The sequence below is a fragment of the Mobula hypostoma genome, chromosome 18 (genome assembly GCF_963921235.1).
Source record: "Mobula hypostoma chromosome 18, sMobHyp1.1, whole genome shotgun sequence".
Taxonomy (NCBI): domain Eukaryota; kingdom Metazoa; phylum Chordata; class Chondrichthyes; order Myliobatiformes; family Myliobatidae; genus Mobula; species Mobula hypostoma.
Window position 1 is genome coordinate 190,831 of NC_086114.1, and position 20,874 is coordinate 211,704.

Here is a 20,874-nt window from a genome sequence, read left to right on the forward strand (position 1 = left end):
GGTGAATATGTGGAATTCATTGCCATCGCCAAGTCTCTGAGTATATTTAAAGTGGATGTTGATAAGTTCTTGATTAGTCAGGGTATCAAAGATTATGGGGAGAAGGCAGAAGAATGGAGTTGAGAAAGCTAAAAATCAGCCACGGTGGAGCAGACTCAATGGGCCGAATAACCTAATTCTGTTCCTATGTCTTATGGTCTTGTATTGGTAGGTTAATTGGAGAATGTAAACTTACACAAGGGTGTAGGGGGATTGTACAGTCAGAAGAGTTGATGGGCACATGTGAAGGCTGATTTGTAGCTTGTTGCTTGATGGTTGGCCTGTTTTATTTGTTTCCATGCTCTATAAAATACAAGACACAGAAAGAGGCCAAAATTCTGATACAATGATTAAGTCAAATAAGATCTCAGGAAATTTAATATTCTTCTTTACTGGGAAAATGTTACTCACAAAGCCAGTCTAGGCTGGTCAATCACAGCAGAAGGCCCAGGTGGAGATGGGTAAGAAACCTGTAGAAAAAGGAGTGGTGTCCATTGTCCACTTGGTGAGTAGCTCTATAGCTCTGCAGCCACTGGGTGAGGGTTGCATTTCCCACGCTATATGCAAACATGATCGACTGGCTAGCCTGTCTTTGATCTCATAACTTTGCTTTGCAGCTTATAAACCTGCAAATTATTTGGGAGGAGGGCTAAATTGAGCAGCATGTGGGAAGAATAATTAAGGATGAACATCTAAATAAGATATTAAAATGGCTTGGAAACACGTCGGAGGGATTATTAATTGGGAACTACTTTTCCCAACTACTTTCTGCATCTACTGATAGTGAGAGTAAAGCTGGAAATCTGAGCCATCACAGAAATGAATGTCGCAGCAATGTTTGAGAAAAGCTGCCACTAGATGGATTTAAGCAACACACATCAAAGTTGCTGGTGAACACAGCAAGCCAGGCAACATCTGTAGGAAGAGGTGCAGTCGACATTTCAGGCCGAGACCCTTCGTCAGGACTAACTGAAGGAAGAGTGAATAAGGGATTTGAAAGTTGGAGGGGGAGGGGGAGATCCAAAATGATAGGAGAAGACAGGAGGGGGAGGGATAGAGCCAAGAGCTGGACAGGTGATAGGCAAAAGGGGATACGAGAGGATCATGGGACTAGATGGATTTAGCTGTTCACATTTTTCTGACAATTAGCATTATCTAATTATACAGTATATCCAGTAGTCCTTTTTCTATTTATTTGAAATTTCAATTATACTGGTCGATTACCAATTCATGTGTTTAATATTTCAACTACAAAGGAATCCAGACAATGATAGAAAGCCTTGGTGTTACATCGAAGGAAAAAAGAACTGGGACTTCTGTGATATTCCAAAATGTCAGACAGAAATTAGTAAGTGAATTTTTTTAAATTGCCTTAAGAGGAACAATTTAAAAGGAACTCTTACAAACATTTGCCGGATCCAAAACTTAATGATTTATTTTAACATGTGCAGGTGGCACTGTGTTCTGTAGTACAGACAATAACATCTATATTTCTGATCATGTGGATGGAATACACTCTTTGTGTAGGCTGTTTGCCATTTTTTCATAGAATTGTTCTTGCTCATGTATTACACTTCCTGCCTTTCTAATCGATCACTTCCTCACCCTGACTGTCTGATCTGCATCACTCAACTTCCCGCCACCCATCCTCCACTTGTGCTTCACAAGGATGGGCATTCTCTGACACCTTTAAACTTCCTAAGCTCTCTCTGATTGTTTCCTTTTATTTCATCATTAGCACAGCAGGTAATTACCTTTACCTTTGCTCCCCCTGCAAAAGTGACTTTCCAGACAAGTATCCTTTCCTTGTGTTTTGGTCTCTCCTACAGCTCTTGGTACTTATTTCTTTTCGCATCTTAGACCATAAGATATAGGAGAAGAATTGGGCAATTTGGCCCATCGAGTCTGCTCCATTTCATCATGGCTGATCTATTTCCCTTCCAGACTCAATCTTCTGCCTTCTTCCCAGATCTTGTCATTCCCTGACTAATCAAGAATCTATCACCTCTGCCTTAAGTTTACGTAAATATACAGTACTTTATATTGGTCTCCTTCACTTTTTGGTGTTTTCTTTCTTGTGGCTGACTAGCAGGGGGGTGATCTGTTAGTTCTATGTGTGTGAGAGGGAGGATTGGGGGTTTTGATGCTGTTCTTTTTGCAAGTGGGGGGGTTGGGGATTATTATTTTCACTTTTTTTTCTAGGGGTGTTGAGGGCTTGTTGCCATTGTCGCTGTTCTCCCCGTGGAGGATTTTGGTGTTTGCGAGTTTTATTTCTTTTTCATGCAGGAGGGGGAGCTGATTCCCTTACTTTCAACATCTTAGAGTCTTTCTGTATTTCATGTCTAGCTGAAGAAGACAAATATCAGAGCTGAATTGTACATGCATACTTTGACAATAAAATGGACCTTTTGATGAGTTGGCCTCCATAGCTGCCTGTGGCAAAGAATTCCATAGATTCACCACTCTCTGGCTAAAGAAATTCCTCTTCATCTATTCTAAATGGACATCCTTCTATTCTGAGCCTATATCCTCCGGTCTTAGACTTCCCCACCATAGGAAACATCCTCTCCACGTCTACTCTGTTAAGGCATTTCAATATTTGATAGGTTTCAATGAGATTTCATCTCATTCTTCCAAGTTCCAGCGAGTATAGGTCCAAAGCCATCAAATGCTCCTCATATGATAAGCCTTTCAATATGAGAATCATTTCTGTGAACCTCCTTTCAACCCACTTCAATGTCAGCACATCCTTTCTTAGATAAGGGGCCCAAAATGGCTCTCAATTCTCCAAGTGAAGCCTCACCAATGCCTTATAAAGTTTCAACATTACATCCTTGCTTTTATATTCTAGTCCTCCCAAAATGAATGCAATACACCATACATCTTCTTAACCACCCTATCAACTTGTGTGGCAACTTTGAGGGATCTATGGATGGAGGCCCCAAGATCCCTCTATTCCTCCACACTGCTAAGAATCTTCTGCTCTACCTTCAAGTTCGACCTTCCAAATTGTGTCTGCCTTTTTATCGGCTACGTGGAACAGTCTATGTTCCAAGCTTATACCGGTATCACTCCCCATCTTCTCCAACATTACATTATCCATGAGTCACAGAAGCAGAATTAGACCATTCAGCCCATTGAATCTGCTCCACCATTCCATCATGGCTGATCCCAGATCCCACTCAACTCCATACAGCTACTTTCTTGCCATATCCTTTGATGCCCTGACCAATCAGGAAACTATCAAAGTCTGCTTTAAATACACCCATGGACTTGGCCTCCACTGTAGTCTGTGCCAGAGCATTCCACAGAGCTACTATTTTCTGGCTAAAAAGAAATTCCTCCTTGTTTCTGTTCTAATGGGTTGCCCTTCAATTTTGAGATTGTGCCTTCTAGTTCTGGACACCCCCACGAGAGGAAACATCCCCTCCACATCCACCCTGTCTAGGGTGTATACCATCTGCCACTTTTTTGCCCATTCTTCCAATTTGTCTAAGTGCTTCTGCAATTGCATTGCTTCCTCAGCACTATCTACCACTCCATCCTATCTTCATATCATCTACAAACTGCCACAAAGCCATCAACTCCACTGTCTAAATCATTGACAAACAATGTGAAAGAAGCAGTCCTAATACTAACCCCTGAGTAACACCACTAGTCATTGGTAGCTAACCTGAAAAGGCCCCTTTTATTCCCACTCCTGTCTGTCAGCCATTCTGCTGTCCATGCCAGTATCTTTCCTGTTATGCCATAGGATTTTATCTTGTTAAGCAGCTCCATCTGTGACACCTTATCAAATGCCTTCTGAAAATCCAACTAAGTGACATCCACTGCCTCTCCTTTGTCCACCTTGCTTATTACTTCCTCAAAGAACTCTAACAGATTTGTCAGTCAAGATTTCCCTTTAGAGAAATCATGCTGACTTTGAGTTAGAAACAGAAAACCTACTGCACAATACAGGCCCTTCAGCCCACAATGCTGTGCCAAACATGTACGTACTTAGAAATTACCCAGGGTTTTTCTAAAAATAATACCCACAGCCCTCTATTTTCCTAAGCTCCATGTACCTATCCAGGAGCCTCTTAAAAGACCCTATTGTATCCACCTCCACCACCGTTACTGGCAGGCTATTCCACGCACTCGCCACTCACTGCATGAAAAAAACAACTTGCCCCTGACATCTCCTCTGTACCTACTTCCAAGCACCTTAAAACTGTGCCCTCTCATATTAGCCATTTCAGCCCTGGAAAAAAGCCTCTGACTATCCACACGATCAATGCCTCTCATCACCTTATACACCTCTGTCAGGTCACCTATCATCCTCTGCTGCTCCAAGGAAAAAAGGCCGAGTTCACTCAACCTATTCTCATAAGGCAAGCTCCCCAATCCAGGCAACGTCCTTGTAAACCTCCTCTGCACCCTTTCTATAGTTTCCACATCCCTCCTGTATGCTGTGACCAGAACTGAGCGCAGTTTTCCAAGTGGGGTCTGACCAGGGTCCTATATAGCTCTAACATTACCTCTCAGCTCTTAAACTCAATCCCAAGGATGATGAAGGCCAATGCACCACATGCCTTCTTAACCAGAGTCAACCTGAGCAGCAGCTTTGAGTGTCCTATGGATCACTCTGATCCTCCACACTGCCAAGAGTCTTGCCATTAATACTATATTCTGCCATCATATCTCGAGTCTCGAGATATGAGTCTCGAGCCTCGAGACTCGAGACCCCAGCCACGTCCTGTCCTGTAGTCATGTCATGTCCTTGCCTGGTTCTGGGGCCCGAGCCCGAGGCAAGACCCAGGTTCTGGGTCCTTGTCCAGTCTCTGGCTCGGAGTCCAAGCCAGACCCCAGCCTCAAGCCTCAAGATCAAGACACCAACCTCAAGCCTCAAGAACCCAGCCTGTAGCCCCAAGCCTCGAGACCCCAGCCACGTCCTGTCCTGTAGTCATGTCACGTCCTTGCCTGGTTCTGGGGCCCGAGCCCAAGGCAAGACCCAGGTTCTGGGTCCTTGTCCAGTCTCTGGCTCGGAGCCCAAGCCCAGGCTCCTAGTGCATAGTTCCTTGTCCGGGTTCCCTGTCTTGTCCATGTCCTAGCCCAAGTCTGTCCTTGTCTGTATCCTATCACGTCCCTACTCTAGTCAAGTCCTGTTCCTTGTACTTCAGTGTCTGTGTCTTGCATTTGGGTCCGCCATCAATGCCCGCCATTGTGACAGTTATATCCTTTGATGTTAAGCTCCCAACTATGGCTTTCATTAAGCCACGACTCAGTAATGCCCACAACATCATACTAACCAATGTGTAATTGCGCCATGAGTTCATCCACCTTATTCCAAATGCTACTCACATTTAAACACAGTATCTTCAGTCCTGCTTTCCTCACCCTTTTGAATTTTGCCTCTGTGGTAAAATTTAACTCTTTGCGCTGTCTGCATTTGTACCCAATCATTGGCTTGTCCTTCCTTAGATTCATGTTACAGTCACCATCTACTTGTAAACCTACTGGCTTATCCTCAGCTCCAACATACTGGCTCCCATCCCCCGCCATATTAGTTTGACAAGCACAATAATGCTGCTTCTTGCACCCATGCTGAGCTCATCAACTATGCCTCCTACTTCCACCCTGCCCTCAAATTTACCTGGTCTGTTTAGAAACCATAAGAAACCATAGAAACTACAGCACAGAAACAGGCCTTTTGGCCCTTCTTGGCTGTGCTGAACCATTTTCTGCCTAGTCCCACTGACCTGCACACAGACCATATCTCTCCATACACCTCCCATCCATGTATCTGTCCAATTTATTCTTAAATGTTAAAAAAGAACCCAACAACTTTCTGACAACTCCCTCCCCTTTCCCGATCTCTCTTTCTGGAGACAGCTTTATCTACTGATATCACTTATAAACCCACTGATTCTCACAGCTAACTGGACTATACCTTTTCCTGCCCTGTCTCTTGTGGAAAATGCCATCCCCTTCTCTCAATTCCTGTCTCTCCACTGCATCTGTTCTCAGGATTGTGGTTGTTCATTCCAGAACTGATGAAATGTTATCCTTCAAAGAAAGGAGGTTTCCTTCCTCCACTATCAATGCATCTCTTCAATTTCAAGCATATCTGTCCCCACCCCATCCATCCACCACCCCACCAAGGATAAGGTTCCTCTTGTCCTTGCCTACCACCCCACCAGCATCCATGTCTAGCACATAATTCTCTGTAACATCCACCATCTCTGACAGAATCCTCCCACCAAGCACATCTATCCCTCCCCTACCCCCCCCCCACGTCCTGCAGGGATCATTTCCTACATGACTCCCCTGTCCATTTATCCCTCCCCACTGATCTCCCTCCTGGTACTTATCCCTGCAAGTGGAACAAGTGCTACACCTGCCCCTACACCATCTCCCTCACTACCATTCAGGGCCCCAAAAGGTTCTTCAAGATGAGGTGACACTTCACTCTGGAGTTATCTACTGTATCTGGAGTTCCAGATGGGCCTTCTGTATATCGATGAGACCTGATGTAGATTGGGAGACCGCTTTGCCGAGCGCCTACACTCCATCTGCCAGAGAAAGCGGGGTCTCCCAGTGGCCACACATTCCCACTCTTCTGGTTTCACCTATCACCCACCTTGTACCTCTTCCTCCCCTCCATCCCACCTTCTTACTCTGACTTCTCTAGTCCTGATAAAATTTCCCTATACATAGAACCTTTTTTCATTAATCTGTTGAATAAGTCAGTGTTTTCTGGCTGTAGCAAATTCTTTGGGAAATTACAAATCTAGCAATGTGTATTTCAACATCCCAATAAATGTGATTGTACTAGTGGATGATTCTCTTCTATCAGAGTCAAAGTGTGGCAAAAGACAGCATAAAATGAAGAAGATTGTTGGAGGACTCAGAGCCACAATTGAATCTCATCCTTGGCAAGCAGCACTTTATATTACTGGAAGAAGATACATTAATCCGGCTTTTCAATGTGGAGCAAGTTTGATTCATCCATGCTGGGTTCTGACAGCTGCACACTGCTTTAACACCAAGTAGGTTCCTCTTTCAGCTTTTCATTCCAGTAGTGGGATCACACTCCACTCTGTCAACTATTGCTAAACCATGATTCAGGGTTAATGACAATACAACCCTGGCTGTCAGCTAAACCAGTTATCAGTAGACCCTGCAGATACATTTCTTCGGTCTCTTCAAAAGCATTTTAAGTTCAAGATAGACTGAAAGTTAGTTTAAATCATTTAATTGCTTGATTCTGGAGTAATATGAACATATAATTTATTGTTATGAGCTGTTTAATTATTTTATTTCATAGTTTGTCCCCATGTAAGAATTAGCCAGACTTGAAAATAACTTTCATTCTGTTTACAATTCTGACTAAATTGCTTTAGCTGAAATCTCTTACTAATGATACTTCACTGATGCCTGTATTGTTGGTACCAGATTTTTATTTAAAAAGTAGAATTTAGTGTTGGCTTTTAATAAAATTTAGCTTTTATTCTGCCAAATAGCCAAGCCCTCCAGCTTAAATTGGCAATTAATTATTGAGATTCAATAGCTCTGTCAGCTGTAATAAATTTAGATAAATATTTAAATACCAATTTCTTTTCCTCATTGTTCTTCAGGATGCTTCTTCCAAAACCTGGCTGAAAAAAATATTTGACCAACTAACCCTATTCTATAAACTCAATCTCTCAAACTAAATTTAATTCAATAATAGCATTGAACTACTGTATATCACACCTGTCTTTTGTGGTGATGGCCTTCTTTATAAATAAAAATTTCATACAGAATTCCATGCTTTTCAAAATAGCTTCACTAAACAGGAGTTTAAGATGGTAAATAAAACTAGTCTGGTTCATGTATCATCAGTCTTATTAGTGTGTTTTCAGTCTGGCTACTTTATACAATTAGTTTCTATCAGAACATGATAATAATGAATACTGTGCACTTACACTAAGAATACAAAAACAGATGCAAATTGTGGGCTGAATCACATTGCATAGCTTGATGCAATACCTTTCATTGTCCAATACCTTTGGTTGATGTTGATTCCTTGTTTATTGGGCCATGCAAAGATACTTTGGCTTATTTGTAGTTTTAAAACACCTATGTTTATAAAAACTGAGGTGTTTATTGGTGGAAAATGTTGTCAGAGCTTTGCGCTATAACAATTAGAAGTGTGATAGTTGTAATGTGATATATTGAAATGACAGTAAGTTTCACATGTACCTTGGGAATTGGATTGCATTCATTAAAAGGAGGTGCAATGCAAATTGCAGCCGTAAAGTTAGCAAATTTTCTGTACACATATTCTAAAATAAAACTTGTCTTTGTTTCTTGTTTAGTGTTTCCCCTACAGACTACAGGGTATTACTGGGAAAATCTTCGATCAGTGAACATACTAAAAATGAACAAAACTTTTCTGTTGAAAAGATAATTATTCACCAAAGGTACAATGAACATACATATGACAATGATATTGGTAAGATGAAGTTTGTTGTTAATACTAAGCTACTCTAAACAATACAAATTTCATAAGACCATAATACCTAGAAACAAATTATACCACTCAGCCCATTAAATCTGCTTTGCCGTTACATTATGGCTGATCCATTTCCCCTTCAACCCCAATTTCCTGCCTTCTCCAGGTGACCTCTGACATCCTTAGTAATCAAGAACATATCAACTTCTGCTTCATATATACCCAATGACTTGGCCTCCACGGCTGTCTATGGCAATGAATTCCACAGATTCACTCTCCTTTATCTAAAGAAATTCCTTGTCATATGTTCTAAATAGACATCCCCCTTTACTGAGGTTGGGCCCTCTAATACTAGACTCACTCACTATAGGAAATGTCCTCTCCACATCCACTCTAGAAAGCTCTTTCAATACTCAATAGGTTTCTATGAAATTTCCCACCCCCCACCCACCTTCTAAACTCCACCAAGTACAGGCCAAAGCCATCAAATGACTGGAAAATTGCAAATGTTACTCTGTTATTTAAGAAGGGTGAGAGACAACAGAAAGGAAACTATAGACCTGTTAGCCTGACATCAGTGGTTGGAAAGCTGTTGGAATCAATTGTAGGGATGAGATTACGGAGTACCTGGAGGCACATGACAAGATGGGCCAAAGCCAGCATGGTTTCCTGAAAGGAAAATCCTGCCTAACAAGGCTGCAATTCTTTGAGGAAATTACAAGCAGGGTAGACAAAGGAGATGCAGTAGACGTGCTGTGCTTGTCTTTTCAGAAGGCCTTTGGCAAGGTGCTGCACATGAGGCAGCTTAGCAAGATAACAGCCCGTGGAATCACAGGGAAACTACTAACATGGGTGGAGCATTGGCTGATCGGCAGAAAACAGAGAGTGGGAATAAAGGGATCCTGTTCTGGCTGGCTGCCGATTACCAGTGGAGTTCCACAGGGGTTGGTGTTGGGAATGCTGCTTTTTAAGATGTTATCAATGATTTGGACTATGGAATTAATGGATTTATGGCTAAGATAGGTGGAGGAGCGGGTAGTATTGAGGAAACAGAGCCTGCAGAGAGACTTAGATAGTTTAGGGGAATGGGCAAAGAAGTGGCAAATGAAATACAATGTTGGAGAGTGTATGGTCATGCACATTGGTGGAAGAAATAAACGGGCAGACTATTATTTAGATGGACAGAGAATTCAAAATGCAGAGATGCAAAGGGACTTGGGAGTCCTTGTGCAAGATACCCTTAAGGTTAACTTCCAGGTTGAGTCAGTGATGCAGAAGGCAAATGCAATGTTTACATTCATTTCTAGAGGTATAGAATATAAGAGCAGGGATGTGATATTGAGGCTTTGCAAGGGACTCGTGAGACCACACTTGGGAGTATTGTGTGCAGTTTTGGGCTCCTCATTTTAGAAAGGATATACTGACATTGGAGAGGGTTTAGAGAAGATTCACAAGAATGATTCCAAGAATGAAAGGGTTACCATATGAGGAACATCTGGCAGCTCTTGGGCTGTATTCCCTGGAGTTCAGGAGAATGAGGGGAGGATCTCATAGAAACATTCTGAATGTTGAAAGGCCTAAACAGATTAGATATGGCAAACTTATTTCCCATGGTAGGGGAGTCTAGGACAAGAAAGCACGACTTCAGGATTGAAGGACGTCCATGTAGAACTGAGATGCAGAGAAATTACTTTAGTCAGAGGGTGGTAAATCTGTGGAGTTTGTTCCCACAAGTGGCTGTGGAGGCTAAGTCATTGGATGTATTTAAGGCAGAGATAGGTTCCTGATTAGCCAGGGCATCAAAGGTTATGGGGTGAAGGCAGGGGAGTGGGGATGACTGGAGGAACTGGATCAGGCCATGATTGAATGGCGGAGCAGACTCGATGGGCTGAATGGCCTACTTCTGCTCCTATATCTTATGGTCTTTTGCTTTTATGTTGTCTTTGACTTATTTTGTCATCTATGGTTGCATCATACTGCCTTTAGAATGCTACTTCATCTTTGGGATGTATCTTTCCTGTACCTTCTAAATTGTTCCTAGAAATTCCAGCCATTGGTGTTCTGCTGACATCCCTGATAGTGTCCCCTTCCAGTCAACTTTGGCAAGTTCCTTTCTAATGCCTCTGTAATTCGCGTTGTCTACAGGAACGGTACCGGAGGATTGGAGGGAGGCGAATGTTGTCCCTTGTTCAAAAAAGGTAGTAGAGATAGTCCAGGTAATTATAGACCAGTGAGCCTTACGTCTGTGGTGGGAAAGCTGTTGGAAAAGATTCTTAGAGATAGGATCTATGGACATTTAAAGAATCATGGTCTGATCAGGGACAGTCAGCATGGCTTTGTGAAGGGCAGATCGTGTCTAACAAGCCTGATAGAGTTCTTTGAGGAGGTGACCAGGCATATAGATGAGGGTAGTGCAGTGTATGTGATCTATATGGATTTTAGTAAGGCATTTGACAAGGTTCCACACGGTAGGCTTATTCAGAAAGTCAGAAGGCATGAGATCCAGGGAAGTTTGGCCAGGTGGATTCAGAATTGGCTTGCCTGCAGAAGGCAGAGGGTCGTGGTGGAGGGAGCACATTCAGATTGGAGGATTGTGACGAGTGGTATCCCACAAGGATCTGTTCTGGGACCTCTACTTTTCGTGATTTTTATTAACGACCTGGATGTGGGGGTAGAAGGGTGGGTTGGCAGGTTTGCAGACGACACAAAGGTTGCTGGTGTTGTAGATAGTGTAGAGGATTGTCAAAGATTGCAGAGAGACATTGATAGGATGCAGAAGTGAGCTGAGAAGTGGCAGATAGAGTTCAACCCGGAGAAGTGTGAGGCGGTACACTTTGGAAGGACAAACTCCAAGGCAGAGTACAAAGTAAATGGCAGGATACTTGGTAGTGTGGAGGAGCAGAGGAAGCTGGGGGTACATGTCCACAGATCCCTGAAAGTTGCCTCACAGGTGGATAGGGTAGTTAAGAAAGCTTATGGGCTGTTAGCTTTCATAAGTTGAGGGATAGAGTTTAAGAGTCACAATGTAATGATGCAGCTCTATAAAACTCTGGTTAGGCCACACTTGGAGCACTGTGTCCAGTTCTAGTCGCTTCACTATAGGAAGGATGTGGAAGCATTGGAAAGGGTACAGAGGAGATTTACCAGGATGCTGCCTGGTTTAGAGAGTATGCATTATGATCAGAGATTAAGGGAGCTAGGGCTTTACTCTTTGGAGAGAAGGAGGATGAGAGGAGACAAGATAGAGTTGTACAAGATAATAAGAGGAATAGATAGAGTGGATAGCCAGCACCTCTTCCCCAGGGTACCACTGCTCAACACAAGAGGACATGGCTTTAGGGTAAGGGATGGAAAGTTCAAGGGGGATATTAGAGGAAGGTTTTTTACTCAGAGTGGTTGGTGCGTGGAATGCACTGCCTGAGTCAGTGGTGGAGGCAGATAAACTAGTGAAGTTTAAGAGATTACTAGACAGGTATATGGAGGAATTTAAGGTGGGGGGTTATATGGGAGGCAGGGTCTGAGGGACGGCACAACATTGTGGGCTGAAGGGCCTGTACTGTGCAGTACTATTCTATGTTCTATGCAATTCCCTTTACTCCTCAGATGTAATCACCTCAGATGGTTGAGGAAGTTTAGTATGGGCCCCACAAGGGTACAATTGAGAGCATCCTGATTGGCTGCATCACTGCCTGGTATGGGAACTCTACCTCCCTTAATCGCAGGACTCTTGCAGAGAGTGGTGCAGACAGCCCAGCACATCTGCAGTTGTGAACTTCCCATGATTCAGGACAGGTGTGTAGAAATGGCCTGTAGGATCACTGGGGACCCAAGCCATCCCAACCACAATCTATTCCAGCTGCTACCATCCGGGAAGCGATACTGCAGCATAAAAGCCTGGACTAACAGGCTCCGAGACAGCTTCTTCCACCAGGATGATGAACTCATGCTGATTTGAGTGTACTCTATATTACATTGTCTGTTCTATTTATTATAAATGATTATAAATAACTATGATTGCATATTTAGATGAAGATGTAACGTAAAGATTTTTACTCCTCATGTATGTGAAGGATGTAAGAAATAGTCAATTCATAGAACCATAGAACACTACAGCACAGAAAACGGTCCATTCAGCCCTTCTAGTCTGTGCCAAAACATTATTCCGCTAGTCCCATTGACCTGTATCCAGTCCATAACCCTTCAGACCTCTCCCATCCATGTACCTATCCAATTTATACTTAAAACTTAAGAGTGAGCCTGCATTTACTATGTCCGATGGCAGCTCGTTCCACACTCCCACCAGTCTCTGAGTGAAGTTCCCCCTAATGTTCCCCCTAAACCTTTCCCCTTTCACCCTAAAGCCATGTCCTCTCATATTTATCTCTTTCTCCTTGTCAAACATTCAAAATGGAGTTCTCAGATGAATTAACAAATGTTTGCAATAATTCTTGAAGTTCAGCAGCACTTATTTTGCTTCACTGAAAATAAATCTTTCAGTAAGATTTATGTATTTTGCCTAAAAGATTTTCTTTTGTCTTTAAAGCGCTGTTGAAGCTGAAATCTCAATCAGGAATGTGTGCAAAGGAGACTGAATCTGTACAAACTGTCTGCCTGCCTCTGAAATACCAAAGAGTTGCTGATGGCACTCAATGTGAAATTTCTGGTTATGGTATGGAACGTGCATGTAAGTTTGAAATTCTGATTAATTATTTGTGCAGCAATAATTTCACTTTCAGTGGATAAAATGGGTAAATAAGCCATATGGCATGCTTGCAATCATTAGTCAGTGTGCTGGGTGAAAAAGTCAGTTCATCATATTAAAGCTATAAACTTTGGTTATGCCACATATGCAGTATTCTTTGCAGTTCTGGTCACCACATTAAAGGATAGATGTGGAGTTTTATGGAGAGCATGTAGAAGGGGTTCATCAAGATGTTGTCATGATTAGAGAGTATCCTAGATAAATTAGAATTGTTTCCTCTCAAGCATAATATAGAACAGTACAGCACATAAATAGGCCCTTTGATCTATGTTGTGCCAAACTAATTCAGTTAATGACACTTAATTAAATTGGTTCTTTCTGCCTGCACATGGTCCATATCCATCCATTCTCTGCATATTCATGTATCAATCTAAAAGCCTCTTAAATATTTCTAATTCATAATTGTCTCCACCCTGGCAGCACATTTCAGGCACCACTTTTTTTTTGAAGAATTGCCCCACACATCATCTTTGAACATTATGCTTCTCAATGGAAATGCACACCCTCTTGTATTAAAATAGTATAGCTCTGAGGAAACATGGTGGCTGTCTTTCTATGCCTCTCTCAATTTTATAACCTCCTTTCAAGTCATCTCCCAGCCTCTGCTGCTTGAAGAAAGGACCCAGGTTTGTCTAACCTCTTGTTATAGCACATTCTCCAATCCAGGCAGCATATTGATGAATCTGTTCACTGCCCCCAAAAGCCTCCACGTACTTCCTGGAATGGGGCAAAGAGAATTTAATGCAATACTCCAGATGCAACCTAACCAAAATTCTATAAAGTTGCAACGTAACTTCCTGACTCTTGAATTCAATGTGTTTACTAATTAAGGCAAGCATGTCTGTAACAAAAATTCAGCTGAGGCAGTGTGTTGTGTCCTTGAGCAAGGCAATTAATCACACATTGCTCTGCGATGACACCGGTGTCAAGCTTTATCGGCCCTAGCGCCCTTCCCTTGGACAACATCGGTGTCGTGGAGAGGGGAGACTTGCAGCATGGGCAACTGCCGGTCTTCCATACAACCTTTTCCAGGGCGCAGGCCTGGGCACCTTGATCTCATGAGATCCTGATCAACACACCATGGTGGGGTGGGAGATCCTGATCCTGATGTTTTAGATAGACAGGGTGGTAGGTCCCTTGAACACACATCCAGGATCTCACGAGACTAACAGATGCCTACTATACCAAAGAAGAATCACATTTAACTCTTTCCTTAGTGTCACCTTTTCCATCCAATTGACTTGTGCATTCATTTTCAGGGACTTGTAGACTTGGCTCCCAAAATCCCTCTTTTTTAACACTTAAGGATTCTATTATTAATTGTTTACTGTTTCTTTACATTTGATCTGCTGAAGAGCAACACCTCACATTTGTCTCGATTTAGGCTCCTTCTGCCTTTTCTCTGCCCACATATGCACCTGATCGATATCTCATTGTATTATTTGACAATCTTTTAGTTACAATGCCACTAATCTTTGTATCATCTGTAGAATTTGAGGAGCAACCTGATCCCAAGTCTACAAAATTCTGAGAGGCAGAAATACTCAGATTGCAAATGTCAAATACTTGAGTTCATAGAGAGGGGAAAGTTTATGGAGTTTTACGAGGCAAGTTTTTGTTTTAGATAGACAGGGTGGTAGGTGCCTTGAACACACATCCAGGACTAGTAGTGTAAGAAGATAGAATAATAGCATTTAAGAGGCATCTAGATGGGTATCAGCATGCAAGTGGTATATAGACCACTTGTATGCAGATGAGATTAGTTTTGATTCGTATGGTCAACATGGAAATCCTGGGCCGAAGGTCTTGCTCCTGTGCCGAACTGTTCTGTTCCATGTTGCAATCCCTTTCACTGAATAAAAATCTTTAGATTTGTTTTCACTATTATTAAAACAATAGACTAGGCAAAAGTACCACTAAATGCATGTGATTGTTGATAGAACACGGAAAGATAGAACACAGTACATGCCTTTTTCTCCCACCCCACCATGGTGTGTTGACCTATACAAACCTACTGCAAGATCAACCTAACCCCTCCCTCCTACGTACCCATTGTCCTTTATTTCTCTTTCATCCAGGTGACTATTTAAGAGTCTCCTAAATTCCCCATGTACTAGCCTCAACCACCACTAAGTAGGTAGGTAGGTAGGTAGGTGTGTGTACATATATATTAGTTGCAACATTACCTCACGGCTGTTGAATACACTTTCCCAAATATTGAAGGCCAATACACCATAAGCCGTCTTAACCACCCTATCACCTTATAAGGCAACTGAGGGATCTGTGGATGTGGACCCAAAGATCTGTCTGTTTGCTTACGCTGCTAAGAATCCTGTCATTCACTCTGTACTCTGCCTTCCAAGTCAACCTTCCAACGTACATCACTTCACGTTTCCAAATTGAACTCCATCTTTCACTTCTTAGCCTAGCTCTGCATCCATCCAATGCCCCATTATAACCTCTACAACCTTATACACTATCCACAACACCACCAACCTTCCTGTCATCTGAAAAGTTACTAATCTGCCCTTCCATTTCCTCATCCAGAAAGAACAGGGTTTCCAAAACAAATCCCTGTGGAATGTCACTGGTCACCGACTTCCAGGCAGAATATACTTGTAACCCTCAGGCTCGCCCAGCTCGTGTTCATCTCGGCTCCACCAAATTGGGTAATCACATTTGTGTAGATACTGTGTAACGTACCCCCAGTTACAAACCCACAATGCAAAATATCAGACAGTACACCATATGCAATTAAATGATAGACTTTATGAATCTCAATCTGAATATAGGGTTAGTAATGAAAATAAACAAAACCAAAAAAGGGCCCAAGTCAAAGTCACAATTACGTTGGAGCTCACTCAGTAGTCATTCTTCCATCATCGGGCTCCTCCGAACGTCGCCGACCTTCGGACCCTCAGATCCCAGTCCAGTCCGTCCGGTGGTCTACGAGCTCTCTCCACACGAGTCCTCCCTCTTCATCTCTCCTCAACAAAAGACCGCGAAAAACCCTGCTCCCAGACACACGAGAAAGAACAACATTTCTCCCATTGGATAGCCACTGAATTCCAAAGTCCCGTTATCTCTAGTCATAACCTAAACATTGCTGCTACAGAGAAACCATTACCTTAACAGTGGAACATGACATAGAAGACATTACATTAGCCTTAGCGGTGAAACCTTACAGCGTGTTACATGCTCAATCTACAATCACCCTCTGCCTTCTATGAGCAAGCAAATTTTGAATCAACACAGCAAAGTTTCCCTGTGCTGTACTCTCCATGCTTGCATGAACTCAGCAAGCCAGGCAGCATCTGTGGAGCAGAATGAACAGCTGATGTTTTTGGCTGAGACCTGCCTTCACCAATTTGTTTTATCACTTCCTTGGAAAAGTCCATCAGGTTCATGAAGCACAACCTGCCTCTCAAAAAGACATTCTGATTGTTCTTAATAAAACTGAGAATCTTAACAAGCTTCATTAGCTTGCCCACCCCACCAGTGGCATAAGATTCACTGGTCAATAATTCCCAGAATTATTCCTATTACAATATATGATTCTTCAATCCTCTACCAGTCTTGTGGCTAATAAGGACATAAAGATAATCATCAACACCCCAGCCATCTCTTCCCCCGCTACACATAGTAACCAGGAAGTCGTGTGTCAAAATTGTGTCAGCATTTGGAGCTCATTGGGTAATGTCCCTCTATCACTGTCTAAATACAGCCCATTGTCAAAAATTGAAAAAGGAATCAGGTGGTTAAACCAAGCTGTGTATTTTTTTTAATAGTTTCGCCTTTCTTCTCCAAATTCCTGAAAGAGGCAAAAGTGCACATAATTTCACAGCAATTATGCAGGTCCTCTCAGTACTATGGAAAGAAGCTGACTGACAACATGTTATGTGCTGCTCACCCTGCATGGACTGCAGATTCTTGTCATGTAAGTAAATGGAAGAAAGACTATTTGTTTTCTTATGAAAATCTATGAATCTGAGGAACAATATTTGCAATAAACTGTGACTTGTAATACCTTGGACAACAGCAATCAGATTTTACCTAGCTTAAGACTAGGAGAAAGTACAACATCCTGTCTATATAAAAAAAAGATTTATATGATTTATCACACTTCTGAAAAATACCTAAAAAGCATTGACATACAATATTTGCTTCCAAGTGCAATGATATTAAATATTGCCAGTCAAAGGCAAAATTAGCCAATGGGGATCCGTATGGGTCCCAGCTATGCCTGCCTTTTTGTTGGCTTTGTGGAACAATCCATGTTCCAAGCCTATACTGGTACCTGTCCCCCACTTTTCCTTCGCTACATTGATGACTGCATTGGCGCTGCTTCCTGCACGCATGCTGAGCTCATTGACTTCATTAACTTTGCCTCCAACTTTCACCCTGCCCTCAAGTTTACCTGGTCCATTTCTGACACCTCCCTCCCGTTTCTTGATCTTTCTGTCTCTATCTCTGGAGACAGCTTATCTACTGGTGTTACTATAAGCCTACGAACTCTCACAGCTCCCTGGACTATTCCTCTTCCCACCCTATCCCTTGCAAAAATGCCATCCCCTTCTCGCAATTCCTCCGTCTCCGCCGCATCTGCTCTCAGGATGAGGCTTTTCATTCCAGGACGAAGGAGATGTTCTCCTTTTTTAAAGAAAGGCGCTTCCCTTCCTCCACCATCAACTCTGATCTCAAACGCATCTCTCCCATTTCACACACACCTGCTCTCACCCCATCCTCCTGCCACCCCACTAGGAATAGGGTTCCCCTTGTCCTCACCTACCACTCCATCAGCCTTCGGGTCCAACATATAATTCTCCGTAACTTCCGCCACCTCCAACGGGATCCCACCACTAAGCACATCTTTCCCTCCCCCTACCCCGCTTTCCGCAGGGATCGCTCCTTACGTGACTCCCTTGTCCATATTTCCCCCCCCCCCCATCCCTTCCCACCAATCTCCCTCCCGGCACTTATCCTTGTAAGCGGAACAAGTGCTACACATGCCCTTACACTTCCTCCCTCACCACCATTCAGGGCCCCAGACAGTCCTTCTAGGTGAGGCGACACTTCACCTGTGAGTCGGCTGGGGTGATATACTGCGTCCGGTGCTCCCGATGCGGCCTTCTATATATTGGCAAGACCCGACACAGGCTGGGAGACCGTTTTACTGAACACCTACGCTCTGTCCACCAGAGAAAGCAGGATCTCCCAGCGGCTACACATTTTAATTCCATGTCCCATTTCCATTCTGATATGTCTATCCACGGCCTCCTCTGCTGTCAAGATGAAGCCACACTCAGTTTGGAGGAACAACACCTTATATTCCATCTGGGTAGCCTCCAACCTGAAGGCATGAACATTGGCTTCTCTAACTTCCGTTAATCCCCCACCTCCCCTTTGTACCCCATCCTTTCTTTCTTTCTTTATTTATTATTTTAATTTCTCTCTCTTTTTTCTCTCTCTGTCCCTCTCACTATACTCCTTGCCCATCCTCTGGGCTTCCCTCCCCCTTTCTTTCTCCCTAGGCCTCCCATCCCATGATCCTCTCCCTTCTCCAGCCTTGTATCCCTTTTGCCAATCAACTTTCCTGCTCTTAGCTCCATCCCTCCCCCTCCTGTCTTCTCCTATCATTTCGGATCTCCCCCTCCCCCTCCCACTTTCAAATCTCTTACTATTTCTTCTTTCAGTTAGTCCTGACGAAGGGTCTCGGCCCAAAACGCCAACTGTACCTTTTCCTATAGATGCTGCCTGGCCTGCTGCGTTCACCAGCATTTTTTGTGTGTGTTACAAAGGCAAAATTATCATGTGATGATGTTTTAATCCAAGGTTATTATAGAAGTCAGGAATAAGACATAAAACTTACTGCTTCACGATCATTTTTTTAAGAGTTGATGGAACAAATAGTGACAAGTTTACCAGTTGGAGTAAGAGAAACTAAAATTAGCCTGACCTCAGTGGTTGGGAAGATGTTAGTCAATTGTTAAGGATGAGGTGATGGAGTACTTGGTGACACAGGACAAAATCGGACAAAGTCAGCATGGTTTCCTGAGGGGAAAATCCAGCCTGACGGACTTGTTGGAATTCTTTGAGGAGAATACAAGTAGGATAGATAAAGGGGATCTGGTGGATGTTGTATATTTGGACTTTCAGAAGGCCTTTGACAAGGTGCCACACAAAAGTCTGATTACCAAGTTAAGAGCCCATGGTATTACAGGAAAGTTACTAACATGGTTCGAGGATTGGCTGATAGTTAGGAGGCAGTGAGTGGGAATAAAAGGATCCTTTCCTGGCCAGTGACTATTGGTGGGAGGTCTAGCACAAGAGGGCGTAACTTCAGGATAGAGGGGTGCCCCCATTTCAAAACAGGGGTATAGATAAATTTCTTTCACCAAAGGATGGCAAATTTGCGGAATTTGTTGCTGCGGAGGCCAGGTCGTTGGGTGTATTTAAGGCAGAGATTGATAGGTTCTTGATTGGACATGGCATCAAAGGTTATGGGGAGAAGGCCAGGAACTGGGGTTGAGGAGGAGATTAAAAAAAGGGTCAGTCATGACTGAATGGCGGAGCAAACTCTATGCGCCAGATGGCCTAATTCTGCTCCTATGTCTTAGTGTCTAAAATAGCACCTACCATAAAACAACTATTTTATACCTCCAACATAAGAAAAAATCCATTCAATTCTGTAGATGAGGAACAACCAGTTAAAAGTACTCATTCAAATACCACAGCCCCAAGTTAACCGATGAGAAAGCTCATTCACTGACTGAAGATCAAAGAAACTTCCAAACTTTTGTAGAATTATCTGTTATATAGCTACTAGATGCATATTAAACTGTTAGATGCATACTCTAAGACACAAGGAATTATAGTAAGCAGTTACTTGTGTATAAGTAATTATATAAAATACAAGCAGATAATTAATTACTAAACTGCAAAAAGAATACTTTATTGATCGCAAAGGAAATTACAGTGTCACAGTAGTGCACAGATATACAAATATTAGAAGAGAAGTAAGAAAGAATAGAAAATAGCTTACCTCAAACAGTCTAACAGGAGGGGGTTATCACTTCCCCAGCTATAGCTTGACTCATTACAGAGCCTAATGGCCAAGGGTAAGAATGAACTCATATAGCGCTCTTTGGAGCAGTGCAATTGTCTTAGTCTATTACTAAAGGTGCTTCTCTGTTCAGCCAAGGTAGCTTGCAGAGGGTAAGAAACATTGTACAGAATTGCCAGGATCTTCTGTAGGGTCCTTCTACCACAGCCTTTAGTGTGTCTATTTTGACTCCTATAACTGAGCCAGCCTTTCCAATCAGTTTATTGAGCCTGTTGGTATCACTCGTGTTGATGCCATTACCCCAGCACACCACTGCAAAGATTGTACTGGTGTCAACAGACTGGTAGAATGTGTGAAGGAGAGACTTACATACTCCAAAGACCTCAGTCTCCTCAGAAAGTAAAGGCGACCTTGTACACAGCCTCTGTATTGGTGCTCCACTCAAGTCTGTCATCCAGGTGCACCCCCAGGTACTGGTAGGTCCTCCCCATCCAATAGTAACAGGGAGCAGTGCAGGTTTAGTCTTCCTGA

General features: G+C 42.9%; 1 protein-coding gene and 1 long non-coding RNA gene across 7 annotated transcripts in view; one reads left to right on the plus strand and one right to left on the minus strand.

The window, feature by feature from the left end:
* The window catches only part of LOC134358260 (uncharacterized), a 192,943-nt gene that overhangs the window by 122,457 nt on the left and 49,612 nt on the right, over positions 1 to 20,874 (minus strand). The gene's annotated exons all lie outside the window — the stretch shown is intronic.
* Positions 1 to 20,874, plus strand: part of LOC134358259 (tissue-type plasminogen activator-like) — a 105,334-nt gene that overhangs the window by 81,162 nt on the left and 3,298 nt on the right. For all 6 annotated transcript variants that reach the window (XM_063070275.1, XM_063070272.1, XM_063070276.1 and 3 more), the window contains 5 exons: positions 1,296 to 1,387; positions 6,878 to 7,070; positions 8,382 to 8,518; positions 13,062 to 13,202; positions 17,069 to 17,217. In XM_063070275.1, coding sequence (XP_062926345.1) covers positions 1,296 to 1,387; positions 6,878 to 7,070; positions 8,382 to 8,518; positions 13,062 to 13,202; positions 17,069 to 17,217 — 712 coding nt within the window. The remainder of the gene's footprint in view (positions 1 to 1,295; positions 1,388 to 6,877; positions 7,071 to 8,381; positions 8,519 to 13,061; positions 13,203 to 17,068; positions 17,218 to 20,874) is intronic.